The sequence below is a fragment of the Mixophyes fleayi genome, chromosome 3, assembly GCF_038048845.1.
Source record: "Mixophyes fleayi isolate aMixFle1 chromosome 3, aMixFle1.hap1, whole genome shotgun sequence".
Lineage (NCBI taxonomy): Eukaryota > Metazoa > Chordata > Amphibia > Anura > Limnodynastidae > Mixophyes > Mixophyes fleayi.
The window spans coordinates 204416228-204433788 of NC_134404.1; the positions used below are offsets into that span (position 1 = coordinate 204416228).

At 38.7% G+C, this 17561-nt stretch overlaps 1 protein-coding gene across 1 annotated transcript in view; it reads left to right on the forward strand.

The window, feature by feature from the left end:
- Positions 1 to 1455: 1455 nt before the first annotated feature.
- Positions 1456 to 17561, forward strand: part of RNF217 (ring finger protein 217) — a 93927-nt gene continuing 77821 nt past the window's right edge. Inside the window, exon 1 of the mRNA XM_075203012.1 lies at positions 1456 to 2403. Coding sequence (XP_075059113.1) covers positions 1732 to 2403 — 672 coding nt within the window. The 5' untranslated portion in view covers positions 1456 to 1731. The remainder of the gene's footprint in view (positions 2404 to 17561) is intronic.

The following is a 17561-nucleotide window of genomic DNA, read 5'->3' on the forward strand; positions in this document are numbered from 1 at the left end:
TGGTGATAGCAACCAATCAGATACTAGTTAACATTTATTTTGTACATTTTACAAACTGATTGCTAGAATCTGATTAGTTGCTATAGGCAACATCTCTATTTTTCAAACCCACCATAAACTCGCAGCTTTATACATTTACCCCCAGGTCTCTAAAGTGTACATTATCATATACATTAACACCTGGTTTACATACACACAGTGACTTCATATCTATGCAGATTAATCATGACCATGTTTATATACTAGTTTCCTGATTAGGCCATAATCTTGACCATGGGTAACTGCCCAAAGTCATAGTATATAGAAAAAATTATATATAAATAGATGATGATTATGATGATTTGTCTCTGGTCACAAAATTACAAAGCACTTCTGTCAAGGGCAAGGGCAGGATTTTAATAGGATGGATTCCAACTTGGCCTTCCACCAAAATTGAATATTCTAGGTATATACATCCTCTTTACTTTGTCTAGTATACATAGCAAACATTATACAGTATATACATTGTATATACAGTATATACATTGTATATACAGTATAATACATTGTACATATTGTATATACAGTATATACATTGTACATCTGGTAAAGCCTAAAAAAATGTCCCTGCCCTGCAGAAAGTAGTGGTGCAAGTGCTTTTTGTAAGAATTGAAGGCATGGGGGGGGGGTTCAATTAGTTGCAAAATGTCTCTGGAACGTCCGTGAGACACTTTGTGGCTGAGAGTTGACAGTAATCTCCGCTTGGGTGGGAGGGAAAATTAGCAGAGATTTCTACCGTAATCGCTATCAATGTGCATGACACAATGCCAGTGCGCCACATCCTCATCATTATCATCATCATTTATTTATATAGCGCCACTGATTCCGCAGCGCTGTACAGAGAACTCATTCACATCAGTCCCTGCCCCATTGGAGCTTACAGTCTAAATTCCCTAATACACACACACACAGACTAAGGTCAATTTTTTTTTATAGCAGCCAATTAACCTACTAGTATATTTTTGGAGAGTGGGAAGAAACCAGAGCACCAGGAGGAAACCCACGCAAACACGGGGAGAACATACAAACTCCACACAGATAAGGCCATGGTCGGGAATTGAACTCATGACCCCACTGCTGTGAGGCAGAAGTGCTAACTACATAGCCACCGTGTTGACCTACCACATCGCCCGCAATTGAATTCCCCCATTATGCCTATGGAGTATTTCTTACAAACCCCCTTCTTGGTTCTTACACTTGCATTTACAAATACTGTGGCAAATACTGCAGCAGTTGCAATACTTCTGTATCCTGAATACAGTTACCTTTGAAAAGTGTCAAAGATGTCTGATGATTACGGTAATACAGTACTCGTAACAAATACTGGGGAAAATACGGTGACAATGACGCTCTGGGGAGAACGGTGCGGAGTACTGGGAGGAATACGGTAACAGCTGAAACAGTGTCAGAGCAGGAAAGATGCAGGCTGTCCCCGCCCCCAGTGCTGGGTGCCCTGCGCTGCTATGCAATCCCGGGGCCGCTCTGTAGTGTACAGGGTAGAGGAGCGCAGCCCTGGAGTGAACAGTTAGGGGTTGTGCATGGGTCTTCTGTCCGCTGAAGACAGCGGTGGAGCAGACATACCAGCCCGGGGTATCACAGCTTGTCCCTATCACAGCTGGGACGGTGAGAGGCCCCTGGACGGACCCGGAAGCACAAGTGAACTACAATAAGTCAGACTGCTCTTAGTGCTGTATGGGCAGACGGGCACTGGGAATGGGGGATCAACATGAGGAGGTGCAGCACACACAGGACATGCACACTGCCAGCAGTGACGAGGAGGAAGACGAAGAGGAGGGGGATGATGGGGGCAAACACGGGGGTGCTCTAGAAGATCCCTATTGTCTGCATGGTGTTATTGGGGAGTCTGACGACTCGCAGCCGTTGGGCAGTTCGGAGGATCCCATAGACAGAGTGGATACAAAAGGGGTTCAGGATATGACCCGGGTGGTCATCCCACCAGACAGGGCCATGGAGACAGATGAAAGCGGACCCTGGAGGTTTACCCGGGAGGTGACGGGCAGCTCCGGGGGGCAGAAGCCTAAGAAGAGGTGTAGTGTTCTCTGCACTGTGTATTGCGTGGAAAGTGACTTATCGGGAGATCTGCCTCCCGTGTACCCAGCAGAGCAGCGCAGACTGTCTGATACCGGCTCTCGTAGCTCCCAGTGGGGAACTGGGGAGCTACCTCTCAGCCCGGCCAGCCTGGAGCTGGAACTATCCCCCTTCTTGATCAGTAGCCTTGGCGATGCCAGCCACAAGGTGGTGATGAGCTGCCGGGTGTGTTTGGAGAATAAGTCCATCAAACCTCTTCTCTGCTGCAGAAAAGGTGTCTGTGAGGAATGTCTGAAGAGATATCTGAGTTCCCAGGTATTGGTCAAGTTCTAATACTGGTAGTATACCAGAAATGATACAGATCTTGTTATGTGTGGTGGGAGAGTAGTGTTTTGCTTAAGGACTACCTAATGTTATTGACATTTGTGTTGTTTGTTATGGAATCTTGTTAAAGTTGGTATTTCTTTGATATTTGTTGTCAAATCACTCCAAATAGTGATGCAATGTCACTGCAAGGGCATTCACTATTTTTGTAAGTTGTGATCATTTTGAAAAGTATCTCCAGATTAATTTTGAGTAAGATATATATATATATATATATATATATATATATATATATATATATATATATATATATATATATGTGTGTGTGTCTGAATGAAAAACATATCAAATATAACTATTATTGTAATAGAAAACCAAAATATATTTTAAGCTGGTTAAAGTAACCATAGATTGCTTCAGTTCTATGCGATTGTCCATCCAAAGGTCCCACAGACAGTGAATTCGTAGTCCATGTGGAACATATTACTGTGTTCTGGCTTTTATGCTTAAAATACTGTGATGACATTGCAGAGTTTCAGTACTTGTGCTTTGCAAACCATTAACAATAGTTACAAGATTACAAACTCATACTTTTATTGTGGATTTAGAAATATCTATTCCCTTCCCCTCTGGCTTTTGTGAGGGGGTCACTTCCTGTGTGGCTGACTGTTTTATCTTCATTCAGCTAAGAAAACAACCTGTCCAAGGCACACAGCAGGGTTTGAGATAAGGGTAGAGAGGATGTGGGCATTTGTTGTTTCTCTCTGCCAAAGTGTGTGTACACTTCAGGTTTTAGAGTTTTACAGCTAGAAAGTCTTGGTAGCATGGTCACCCACTGTCAGTGGAAAGTAATCCATTGTTTGCATGTCTGTAAAAACAGAAATGGGTAAAATATGATAACACATGAACACTACTAAACTACACTTGGCACATACCGCATCAGTGGTTTTAGGTCCAAATAGGATTACAAAGTTCTCATCCTCTGATTTATGTACCCTTTTGTCCTCTCGATACTTAAACTTTGACCTTTTCCTGTGATGTCACTATTACATTAATAATTTGTAGGTAAAAAAATGTGCATCAACAAATCATTTTTAAGATTTCATCTATTTAGGTTATTGCGGGAAACATTTATACATGTGTATTTAATGATGTGCTCATGGTTGCATGTAAATAACATTCAAAATAATGTATATAATCATTGGAAGGATATTTTTTGCTTCTGGACCTTTTGATGCTGAAGACAAGTTTGATTAATTATTGTTGTAAGATAACCGGCAACTCTTCATGCAGATATTGCTACAGGACACTTACTCCGCTGTTATCTATACAAATGACAAATGTTTGGAAAGTGTGCCAGAATTCTGAAGGCTCTAATTATACAGAAATATGACATGTTCATTGTTATAAGTATAACAAGAGGACACTTACTGTACACAAATATTCATTGTGTGTTAGGCCAACAGCAAGAGTATCTGTGCAGGATTTGATAACAAGGGTCCACCAGAAATGCTAATTTCTGCTGTGACAAAATGAATTAGATTTTTTTGGTACACCTTTTTATACCATACATACTTAATTTAAAATTTTGAGATTTGGGGGTATTTTTTTTTTTTTTTTTTTTTAAATGCATAATAAAATATTTTTTGTTTTCTTCACACTATTTTTTATTATTATTAATTTTTATTTATAGGGCGCCACAAAGTATCCTTAGCGCCTTACAAGGACAAACAATGGCACAGTACAAGTAACAGTAAGCACTATAACTCTGGGGGCTCAGTCACAGCAAGAAAGAGAGGGAGGGGAAAAGTGAGTACAGGCAGATAACTATGGCCCAAGAGGGTGGGCACGGATGACAGGTAAAGAGTCACTGAGGGGAGCGGAGAGAAGCGAGAGGAGACAGAGGGCAGAGGGTTGGAGAGGAGGTGAACTGAGTAGCTGGAGAGCGCAGTTAAAAGAGAAGGAAACAGAAGGTAGGGGAGCCCTGCTCAAAGGAGCGTACAATCTAAAGGGAGGGGAAGACAGACAGGCACATGGATGAGACGGAGACGGAAGGGGAAGAAGGGATGAGAAAGAAAGGAGGCCGATCAGTGGGAGTTTAGGCATGAGACTGGAAGGCTTTTAGGAAAAGATGGGTTTTTAATGTTCGTTTGAAAGAGGACAGATTAGGGGAAGTTCTGATGGAGCGGGGGAGCTTGTTCCAATGGAGGGGAGCGGCGCGGGAGAAGTCTTGAATACGTGCGTGAGAGGAGGTAATCAGGGGGGAAGAGAGGCGATGATCGCAGAGGGCGGGAGGGAGTGTGAATAGAGATAAGGTTGGAGATGTAGGGAGCAGTGGAGTTGGCGAGGGCCTTGTAAGTGAGAGTGAGGAGCTTGAAAAGGATTCTGTAGGGGAAGGGGAGCCAGTGAAGGGCTTGGTAGAGTGGGGAGACAGAGGTGGAACGGCGAGAGAGGAAAATAAGCCTAGCAGCGGCGTTAAGTACAGATCTAAGAGGAGCGAGATGAGAGAGGGGGAGGCAGATAAGGAGAAGGTTGCAGTAGTCCAAGCGGGAGATAATCGGAGAGTGGACGAGAGATTTGGTGGCATCCTGGAAGAGGAAGGGCCGAATGCGGGCAATGTTGCGAAGCTGGAAACAGCAGGATTTGGCGAGAGAGTGAATCTGAGGGGCAAAGGAGAGAGAGGAGTCGAGGATGACACCTAGGCAGCGGAGTTGGGGAACAGGGGAGATAGAGGAGTTGTCAACAGTGATAGAGAGGTCAGAGGGGAAGGAGGTACGAGAGGGAGGAAAGACAATGAGTTCAGTTTTAGCAAGATTGAGTTTAAGAAATCTAGAGGACATCCAGGAGGAGATGGCAGAGAGGCATGCGGATACCCTAGACCGGTTAGGCTTTAATCCCACAACTAAGGAAGACCTATGACCGTAGTTTTAACAACAATGCATTGAACTAGCTACAAATGTTGTGATTTTGGCTGCTTAGGTTGACTGATTAGATATTATATTAAACTGTATTAAGAGGGCCACCATTGCCATGTGTGGGAAGTGGCAGGGGGTACATACCTATCTGTTTTTCCTGAATGACAGCTAAAAAACTGGATTAGTGTGCTATTGATCCTGGTTATCCACTAGACTTACAAAACAACTGTTTCAAAGCATATGTTGGGAACATAAGGTTATCTGCTTAAGTGTCTTTATGTTAATTAGCACATTCTCATTATTTTAGAGCAAATGACTGGTTAAGGTGGTTTCCTTACTATGAGATTTCCCTTTGCTAAGAGTTGCTCACTGTGTTTGGAAGCATTGAGCATGAGTGAGATTTTGGTGACAAAAGTGCTGAGTAGTTAATGAATATTCATGCACACAGTGTGGCTGCACACTGGGGAAGCCAGGCAAACTATGATTACTGAACCAACACGTTCACTTTAAATTAAACCTGAGACTCCCAAGAAACTACATATGTGCCTGTACATACAACTAGCAGGCATTGCAATCACCAGGAAGTCATTGTCACACTGTGCATTTGCAAAAGTTATTTTGTGGTGCTAACCATTTGGAACCTCTACAAATTATCTTGTAATTCATGGGGGAATAGTAGAGTAATGTTTTTTTTAAAAAAATACTGTCCTTTAATATCATGGTAATACACTTGCTTTACATAATAACAGTTATGTTAAAGAAAGACAGACCCTAACATTGAGCCACTGGTTTGTCTCCCTGCCTGTATAGCTAACTGTTTTGTAATGTAAAATGTGAGTCACACAGTGGGGTGGCTATGTACAATAGAATAAAGCATAAAGTCACTGCATACCATAAAACATAACAGATCCTACTTTGAAATGGCCAACATGTAAGTTTATGTCTTATTTTATATAGTGAAAAGCACCAGCATATTGAACCAGCCAATCATCCATAATTTGCCAGCCATGTGCTCCCCATGCACAATATACCAGTCATGTGCCCTCTGTTTATTGTACCAGACCTGTCCACTTCTTTCACCAGCTTTTATAATGAGTGGCATAATAAAGTGAGTGACATGTACAGTTAAAAGTATATTTGTGCTGACGATGTACCTAGAAGTATGTGGCGTTGATTTAAAAAGGGAGCACTGTATTTAGTTAGTGCCACTTACAAATCTCCAATTCTGTCTGATATCCTGTAGAGCCTCTCATCCTGCTTCCTTGAGGTGAGAAGTAAGAAGAAAACTTATTTTGTAGACTCACATTGGCTTCCCTAAAGGTTAAATTGTAATGAAATAAGGTGAAATGGTTGCTTAGCTTGATCACTAAAGTACTTTTGAACTAAGTGGCACACATGGTGAGTTTAATTTACCCAGGAAAAAATGATGTATAAAACTTTCAGATAATGCTTCATTATGATATTCCGTTAAGACAGGACGGGGCAAATATTGATTGACATGGTGAAAAGGGGAACAAAAAGCCCCACCTTCCACTTCTGCCACTTTGAACTGCAGAAGGTGTCATGCTTAGGGACCTTGCCCTTGGAGTCTTGTACTGAACAAAGTTTTTACTAGAAGCATTATTGTGTATTTAAATCACGCCTATGAGTGTAGGATGCCAGGTAGTATTTATGGATGGATGGATGTGGGGACAGATAAAGCTTGCCTTAGATATAAAATTATTGTATGCTAACACTGCTGGTCAGGTGGTCTGTATAATACAATTATGCCAATTAAAGATGCTCATTATTAGGTATCCTATTATATTTAGTATGCTGTAGAATGCGTGAGTGAATTACATTTAAAGCCACACACCAATACGCACAGTCTACAGTTACAACTTTGCTCAGCTCTTAATTGTGTACTTATTACCAAGTGGCTTAACATTAAAATGTAGCTAAATAGTCCAAGTCTTGGGTTTAAAGGGTTTCTCCTGTTAAAATGAATTTTATACGTAATTCATGTATGGATCACAAATGTGAAGAAGGTAGACAGTGAAGTAAAAATATCTTCCAAATATTGCACATTTATTATAAGAGAGGCAAAATATAGAAGAGAAATACATATAAAAAAAAACATGTTTTTGATGTAGAATTGCATTGTGCACATTGATTTTATTTACTATGAAATATGAGAGAGACTGACTGAGCCATTTTGTCTCCTATCTCCCTTCTGGTTCTGCACATCTTTGTTTGCAACAGATCAAACATACAGTCTGTGGTCGTCAATATTTATATTTACTGTTTGCTTTGTTTATATTGTGTTGTGTTAGATTACTGAGTTTTCGCTTAGAACTGAACTGTCCTCAAGGGAAGCTTCTGTTTTCCTTACAGTGACATAATTCTTCACAAGTTCAGTAACTGCAGTTTTTGTAGTGCTTGTGGAAGTGATAAGTATAAATGGCTTGAACAAACCATTGAGATAAAACACGAGCTGCTCATTAAGCCTGTGTGTTTTCATTTGGCCATTTCAACTTCTGTGCATGATCTTGCTTTATGTTTATTATGGCAGGGACAAGCAAGTTTAACTGCTTTTACCTGTCAGTGTTACCTAGCTGCCCATCCTCAATCATGGGTGTATCAGAGTAATGCCTGTTTTCTTAACGGACTACTACATAAGTTGTTTGTTTTTGTTTTTTGTTGTTTTTTTTTTATTATGCTTACATTGTTTATCTATCATACATTTCAATCACCATGAAGGGTTACCGTTAAGCGTTACTTAACCACTTTGCTCTAACACAATCATAAGATATTAACGATTCATTTAGCTAGAAAATTTAATAATTTCTTTTGATATTACATATATATTATTTTTATACTGATTTCCATCATATATACAATCTCAGCGGTTTTTTTGTTTGGTACTGTGTATGATGAGAGCAAGCAAAATGTTATGGTAATTGAAATGCTTTGCTCTAATAAACAAGTGGATGAGGTTAAACGCACCTTTTGTAGTCCACATGGCGGCTTTCAGAGCAGCTTATTAACACGGGATGGAAGCTAACAGAAATATGTTATCATCTGATAAACATTTTTTTAATTATTTATTGAGTAAACAGAAGAGAAAAACAAGGTGGTACATTTTAATCATTACTATAATATCCTTGATTTATAAAGCACCAACATATTGCATAGCACTGTACATTGAAGGAATCTTGCTTCAAATAAATAGCATAAAACTACATTAAACTTAAGACAAAAATGTACCTGCCCAAATGAGTTTACAATCTAAGATGTGTGCGGAACAATTGAAACAGAAGGTTGTGCACTAACAACTCCTTTATAATTTAATAATGACATCTGCATTTCCAATTTGCTTTAGGAGTAAAATACATGTGAGCACAGGCATATTCATTCACACAAGAGACTAATGCTAGTATAGTCATTGTGGATTGAGCACTTTTTCAATAGATAGTAAATATTAGAGACATGACTCTTAAAGAAAGTAGTTTGTAGTTATATGTGTGTTAAAATGTGGCATTTACTCTGCTAGAAGCTTTTTGTGGAAGCTTTTTCTAGTTTAAGGTTACTTAATTTTACACTCATTTTTAAGTCTGACCTTCTGCAACCAGACAGAGCCCAAAGTAGCATACTATTTTTTTCTGGTAAGAACATATTCCATGCCAACACAACCCCCAGTGGTTACACGTGGAAACCTTAAAACATGGCAATCTTTATGTCAGACTGCAAAATATTTCCTTTTATCCCAAACATTTTATCAAAATACAGTGTGTACAATGAAAAGCAAGCTTGGCCAACTTGTGGCTCTCCAGATGTTGTGAAACTACAACTCCCAGCATATCCTGCATGCTATCTACTGGCAAAGCATGCTGGGGAGAGTTGTTTCACAACAATGGGCAGCACGGTGGCTTAGTGGTTAGCACTTCTGCCTCACAGCACTAGGGTCATGAGTTTGATTCCCGACCATGGCCTCTGTGTGGAGTTTGTATGTTGTTTTTGTGTGGGTTTCCTCCGGGTGCACCTGTTTCCTCCCACACTCCAAAAACATACTGGTAGGTTAATTGGCTGTTATTAAATTGCCCTTAGTCTGTCTGTCTGTCTGTCTGTCTGTCTGTCTGTCTGTCTGTCTGTCTGTCTGTCTGTGTAAGTTAGGGGATTTAGATTGTGAGTTCCAATGGGACAGGGACTGATGTGTATGAGTTCTTTGTACAGCGCTGTGGAATTAGCGGTGCTTTATAAATAAATAGATGATGATGATGATGAATAATGGAGAGCCACAGGTTGGCAAGGTCTGATATAAAGCATTAAAATGTATGCTGTTATGTGTTGTAACCCATAGCAATCAATGAGATCATTGCTTTCCTATTCTTTCCGCCCTAAACTTGAAAAAGGACAGCTAGAAAGTGGATGCTTCTGTAAATGCCACCTTTTTCTTTTACACCAGCTGTTATAATTTTCCACTAATATGTACAAATACAGTAATCTTGACTGTGTATTGCAAAGGCCCAATGTCCACATCTATTATGTGTCTTTAGAGGCTTCATAAAGCAACAGGAAGTGTTTTACACTATTTTCCATACGACTGCAGTACAGTTCTCAAGTGGCTGTAAGAGGACAAGTTTGATATATGTTGTTGTGGCTGTATGGATGTTCATTTGTGTTTTGTTTTTTACACATGTGACTAATGGGAGATACCAGGCCTGCAATTGTTTTTAAAGGCCTTTCATTTCTGCAGTACTACGCACATACTTAATATTTTGATTATTCTATTAAATTACTGGGTTATTAGAAATTGTTATGCATTTACGAGTGTCACATTTTTTTTGTTACACCTGTGCAGCCACAGATTGTGGTGGTTGTTGTCATTACACTTGTGTATGTTAATATTTGAGATGTTTTATCTCATTTCATGGAATCACTATGCATGGGGTTAAAATGTGGCTACTGCTATACATTGTAGCTGAGGATAAAGACTAGAATTTATTTGTTACATGCTGTACCTGTAAATAGCATAATAGCAAAATCTGGATCAACCTCTCTTCCATTGTGTTATTCTTTGCAACTGCACTTCCACACATTATAGTTTATAAATAGATTGTTTTTGTTACTAATTGATTATAACATCTCAGTTAAAGTATATATAGAAATTGTTGATCCAAGGATTTCTGATTCCACTTGATGTAACCACTAGGGTATAGATTTGCGGCATCATTTAACACACACAACAAGTCATGGCTACAAATAAGTAAATAATGTCAGCCTGTGAGTGCATTTTCTGCCAAATTGATGAAGTTGAAAGTTTGTAGTCCTACAATCTGTTCTGATAGACCAATGTGATCCACGTGAATTTGATTAGTCTGAATGGACAATCAGGTTGACAAATGTCTCAAAGTGGCCCCTGTGTGAGACCATTGGCTGACCTGGAGATTTTAGGTGTCTACTTTCTTAATAGGTTGTTTGGCCTAACATCTGAAACTGTACCAACTAGCTCATAGACATAGTTTTTGTTGATCAGGCCAGATGATCGTATTTGTACAGGCAACAAAAGGAGGAGGGGCATTCTAGTTGCAGAGTATCCTTATTTATTTATTTATTTATTTTTTTAGATGTATAAAAAGGAATAAGAAAATAAAAGCTCTGTGAATCCATGTCAAAGCAAAAACACAATCCATACGAAACGTGCTGTGAAACTTACTGATTAGCACAACATTGGAGGCTAAGGGGCACATTTATCATTATTCACATAAAGTGAAAAGTAGTTTTCAATCCTTATCGCAATGATAAGGATTGAACTACTTCTCACATTTATGTACAGCCGTACAGAGAAACAGCAGTTCCGAAAAACTGCTGTTTCAGTGATAAAAAAAAAACATACTTACCCCCCTCTTCGGAAGCGCTGTCTTCGGGTCTTCTCTTCACTCTTCAAGTGCGCATGTCCAGTTCCAAGAACTGGACATGCGCACACAGATCCCCTCTCTGTCTCTGCAACGATAGTTGCAGAGAGAGAGCGCTGAGTGACAGGGAGGGATCATGTGATCCCTCCACACATGCGCTGTCCAGCTCTGCTCTCCGGAGCAGAGCTGACAGCAGTAGATTTCCTCATGTACGCCAGCTGCAGCTGGCGTACATTAACATGACAAGTTCCCGAAAAAAATGTTTTTCGGGACTTGTTAGATTGCGGCCAGGAGCAGTCACCATTCTGTTGAATGGTGACTGCTCCCAAAAACGAAGAGGAATGCAAAGCAGCAGATATCCATGATATCTGCTGCGATGCCCCCTTAATAAATTTGCGGAGGACACTGTGGGACCTTAATTATCCGTTAAAAGCACTATCGTGCTTTATTAAATATGCCCCTAATGCTTTCATTTTAAGTGGCTTTAGTAAAGCGGTGTCTTTAGAAGTTCTTAAATCTGTTCTAAAGTTAAACCAGTAGTACTTGTTTTGTAAATTTATTCACAGACGCACAGGTAAATTATACTGGTTCAAATTATGTGACCCATCCACATGTTTATTTGTGAAAAGTAAAAAAAAAAAAAAGTACACTGTTGGTGGCCTGAGAACAGGTTTGACAGGCAATGTTCTTGAGCGGTCAGTTGTGGCAGGAATCCACAGGGTTGTCGATTTGGAGGTGACTTGTCTTAGTCTATGGAAAATCCTCCACTTTTCCTTCTGTTCATACCTAAGCTGTAACAGTATTTCTTATAGAATATAGTGTTGTGTTTTGTCCATTATTTCCTCTTTCTGCTTCCTCCACTTACTAGTGTAAGACTTTGACTGTATTATGTTTGACAACATGAAAAAGATTCAGGTACACTTTGGTGGTATTCTGGGGTTCAGGGAAGCGTAGATCAAGAAGTGTGAGGAGCTATGTGCTGGAGAAAGCTGGTTTTATATATAAAAGCAGTTGTGTGTCCTCTAGAATGCTGGTGTCATTTGAAGTTTACAGTAGTTAATTGTGTGTAGGGAGGAAGCGTCAACATTTTTATTGATTTTAATCGATTTCATATTTATCTCATTGTGTTTCACTTAAATCAACATCCCTTATGGGTATCTAAGCATGCAGCATGTGTAAATTTATGTATGAAAGTCATGGGAAAATATTGCTTCTTCAAGTCCAATTATTAGGACTGAAATGTGTATTTATGTCTTTTGTTGGATATGATATGTCTTATTTAGGTAGGAAAAATAATTACAATGTACCCTATAACATCTTATGCAGAATAGAATGTTTTTAGTTTTAGGTGAAAATGGGGAATAAAATAGTTTCTATATGTTCTCATATTGTGACATAAGGCCAATTGGTGAATCATCCAGTTTGTGACCATGTTCCAGGAAAAAATAACCATATAAAAAATGTAATTGGTTTGTATATGAAAAGCAACCACTCAACCATACAAAGACAACCAAAAGTGTATCAAGCTCGCAAATAGTTAGACGATCAATGATGGAATAAAGCATTTTGATGTCAGACACCACAACTGTGTGACCTAGTGGAACATGATGTGATTGTGTTTGTATACTGTGAGACAAACCAGATTATAGCTGATGTTCTGACACAGCCACCACCAATATCCAAGCTTAGGAAGTAATTCTGTTTATTCACAGTTCTTTGATTGGGTACTTTAGAATATAGTTTATTCATGTGATTATTGAGACACATACTGTACTGTATCAGTTTTATAGTACAATATAACTCCCCGTCTCTAGGAGTCTTTATATTTTGTGTTGCTAAAGTGTAAGAAGGAGCTTCAAAGTTTTAACTTTGACATGGGTGGAGACTGTCCTGAATTCACTGTTGCTAGAAGTAATCTAATTTTATTATCAACAACCAGGCAAAACTCAGATTTATTTATTTTTATTATTTTATTTTATTTTTTAAGCGTATCTCTACGTGTATGTATATGTGTGTGTGTGTGTGTGTGTGTATATGTATATATGTGTGTGTGTGTGTGTGTGTGTATATGTATATATATGTGTGTGTGTGTGTGTGTGTAAAGATGCCAAATCTGACAGTTATTTTGCATCAAAAAAGTAATCTATTAGATTAGACCACAGAGCGACAACGCGGCAGAACGACAGATATTGAAAGCATCATTTTTTGATTGTAAACAAATGTTTGACTGCTGAAAGGAAACCTTTTGACGACGCTACAGAACAGCAACACAACAAATCTTATTTTCTAAATAGCATTTCCGGTCTATTTACCAAATAATTTGCTAATATATAAAAACTGCTACACATTACAAAACGGATCAAATCGTGTGATCCTGCTTGTTAGAGATATTTTTACACTATTGTAATGTAAAAAAAAAAGTTTTGGATCTGTTCCTAAAGTTATGATCTATCATGCCTAATACCGTTCTGACTAGTGGAGTCCAGACATCCCTTCATTTCAGAAAGCTAACAGTTCTATAACTGTCCTGGCTGTTAACGTAGCTGCTGAGAGGTCTAGCAGGTCTAGTGGTATGGGTTTTAGAAGTAGAAGATGGATTATACTGTGAAATACTATAAAAACAACATAAAAACCACTGTTTAAAAACAAATGTGGTCTGCTACTTAACAAGAATCAGTAACATTTAAGTTCCCAGAGTTAATTATTTATATCTGCCCTTTTGATTTTTTTTTTCTTTGCTGCCCTGCAAGATTTGTTCAAGCGAGCTGCTGAAAGGTTAAAATATGATGGTTCGTGTGGCTTAATCACCCACAATATTCAAAGGTTACCTCCGCCATTGATGCACTGACTTATGAATATTAAGTCCCAGTGTAATAGTTGCTTGGCTATTATTTTTAAGAGGCAGAAAGGGTAATACTGTTTGCCTAGGTTGCTTGTATAATGTTTGGTGAAACTGGTGTTTTCATAGTGTATTGAGTTATTAAAATTGACGGGCAGTGAAACAGAAGAAGTGATATGGACTTCTTTAAAACATTTTGTGGAATATTAAAATAAGAAAATGCCAGTGACCCCATAGAATGCTTTTTATGCCAGTGGGTAAACAGTTCAGCTTAATCCCTGTTTTTGATTTTAAAAACATATATGCATTCATTATTAAGCACTATTTACATAACGCAAACAAATTCCACTGAACTGCACCACGGGGTGGTGAGAAACTATCCACCATAAACACTGGGCACTCTCCTAATCTAAATAAATAGGTGTGGATGCATTGGTTAACAACAGGAAACTCATGTTATCCACATTTGCTACAGAAATGGTCAAGAGGTCAAAAACCACATGGTCACATTATCCCACTCCGAATATCTGTTTCATGATGAATGTAAGATGTAGAAAATGCTTAGAAGTGGGAATGGGAATGTTGCAAGCAATATAAAACAAAATCTCCCAAACGTAGCTTGAGCCTTATCTGTATCACAGATATAAATTCGCTGAGTAAAATATTTTTCAAAAAGTGTGTAATACCTCTACAGTATGTGGAATGCTAGGAACGGTTGCACCCCAATTGTAAAGCACTACGGAATTTGCTGGCGCTATATTAATATATGATGATGATGATGATTTACACTGTACAGGTGAAACTTCCTGCTAAGTTCCTGCTACATGAACATTTGTAAAAATGAATCTCCTAATATTTATTTTTGATAAATAAAAAGGTAATACACTAACCCAATGTTTGTATTTAAACTTTTTTTTACTGCCAAAGACCTGTTGATATTTTGCACCTCAAATGACCAGGTCAATTTTCAAGATTTTCACAGATTTAAAGTTAGGAGGTGGTGTCGTGTAGCTGAACTCTAGATTGGAATCTAAAAATAAAGCTGTCCGGTATCGATGTCTTACAATGAAAGGAGTGCCATGCATACTGGCTGATATTTCATGTAACACATGTGTTGTCCAGGATGTGTGTGCGTGTGTATATGTAATATATATATATATATATATATATATATATATATATATATATATATATATATAGTGTGTGTATATGTATGTATATATCTCTATTTCTGACAGTGACAGTGCTAGGCTCACGTCATGATGTAACTGTTACATCCTTCCTGTTACTTGGCACCAGTGCCCATACAATGTGTATTGGCACCAAAGACAATACATTGAAATATTTTTCTTCACTTCCCACTTTTTGCTGTTGCTGTTTCTAGGACATAATGAACCAACTTATTCACTTGTAATAATGTAAGGGGAAATAGTTCCTCCTTTACCATAAAGAATATTTCCATTTTAAAGTGTAACAAGTTAATTTAACGGAAAACCATCAGTACTAATATCATTTATCCAGCTTCATGGCTTCAAAATATGTAAGTCTGAAAGAGGACAGTAAGGGACAGCCTGACATAATTATAGGGCGGCAAAAAGAGACTCCACCAAAATGCACTTGGCACAAAATTCCCCTGTAAGCACTCAGACCCCCCATTTGCCATAAAAGTACTCGCCAGACACATGTACTCAAAAACGCCCCCACATGCCACTCAACTTCCACAGATTTTTCCCTAATCACTAGCGAATATACTAAACTATAGTAAAAATACCTACCTTTAGTATGAAGCCAGCAGCGAAAGGAGGGAGAGCACATGGTGCAGGATACACTGCACGTTGTTCTCCGATTGGATGTGCTGCGTGACCTCTCTGCAGTGGGCAGGGAAGTTCATTTGGTGCAGAGAATAAGTCAGAGCGAGACACATAGCTGGGGCCTATAGTCAAATTCTTGCCGGGCCACTTGTTTCTTTCCACTGATGTAGGGGACAGCGTGACAAAAAGGTGGTCTGTGCCTCTGTGTCAAAATTTGGTTCCATGCTTCTGACTTCTTGCGTGAACATTCAGCTTGCCATGAAGTTATAGCTCTTACCTCCTTCTCCAAATTATGTACAAGATGAAACTGCAACAAACAACAGCTGTGCTATGTTTCTTCTTCTGATGTAACAACCATCATATATTAAAGGTAATTAATACATATAATAAACTGCACAATTACCGTAATCAAATAAGTTAAGTATTAAAATAAGTTTATTATCAAATATAATCGCATACATTCATAATATTCGTAAATCAAATCCCAATAATCATGGACCTCTGTATATGTATTTATGCACAAAAATTGTATATTATTATTATTATAGTAGCTCACACCACTTTTCCATGTTTTTTTTTTATTAGAGATTTAAATCCCAGATCCAGTATAAATTATTGTAGGAATCAGTCTGCTCTAATTTATTAGGTGAGAACTGTTAATCTGTCAAGATGATCTTCTTTAGGAACAGTAAAGTCCCACTAGTATTCAACATTTTGCAGTAATGAAGAGGTAAAAAGTCTCACCTGTTTATTATATAGCAGAGCTTTCCAATTCACATGTAACATCTAGCTTTTGTAGTTGTATGAATCTCACAGAACAGATGGTAAACTTTAGTGGTGTGTATGGCAGTTGTGGGTGTATTAGTGTGATTAGTATCATCTGGGATAAGGTAAGCTTTAAAAAAAGAAATACGTTTTTAGAGCATGTCTAAAGTTTTGAAGTCTATGGGAAAGTCTGATTGAGCTTGGTAGGGAATTCCATAAGTGAGGTGCAGCACGGGAGAAGTCTTGTAGGAGCGAGTGAGAGGTGGTTACCAGAGACGAGAAAAGGCGCAGGTCAGAGGTAGATCTAGTATGGCGGGAGGGGTGGTGTTGAGGGCTTTGTCGGTAAGGGTGAGTAATTTTAATTGGATTCTGGAGGACACAGGCAGCCAGTGTAGGGATTTGCAAAGTGGTGCAGCAGATGTGGAGCGGTGAGAGAGTAAGATCAGTCAGAAGAAGATATGTATCTTTCTTTGAAGTATATGTATCGGTACAAGATCTAATATTTTCAACCCCATAACGTAAACGGACCGCACATTATACTAACTATTTTTATCGATATCCATCTTTTGATAGCTCAGTATGACTAATTGTTTTGGCAAATTTGGACTTGTATAAGCAACATAAGAGGAGACCATCTGTCAAGTTAATATATATCATCCAATCTTAAGGAGAAAAGTGCATTATTACTTTACCCACACTTCTTTCTCTTCCCCCCTCAACTTGTTCTCTCCCAACTTCTCCACTCTTTTACCCCCAGCTCTTGCCTGCATCTCGCTCAACTTTCTCTTCCATCTTCAGACATACACTTATCTCACCCATCTTCATGAAACCATAATTTGGCCCTAGCCCTCTCTCCAACTACTACCCCATTTCTCCCCTCTTTCCTTCTGAACTACTTGAGCAGCTTATATAGAACCACCTAACC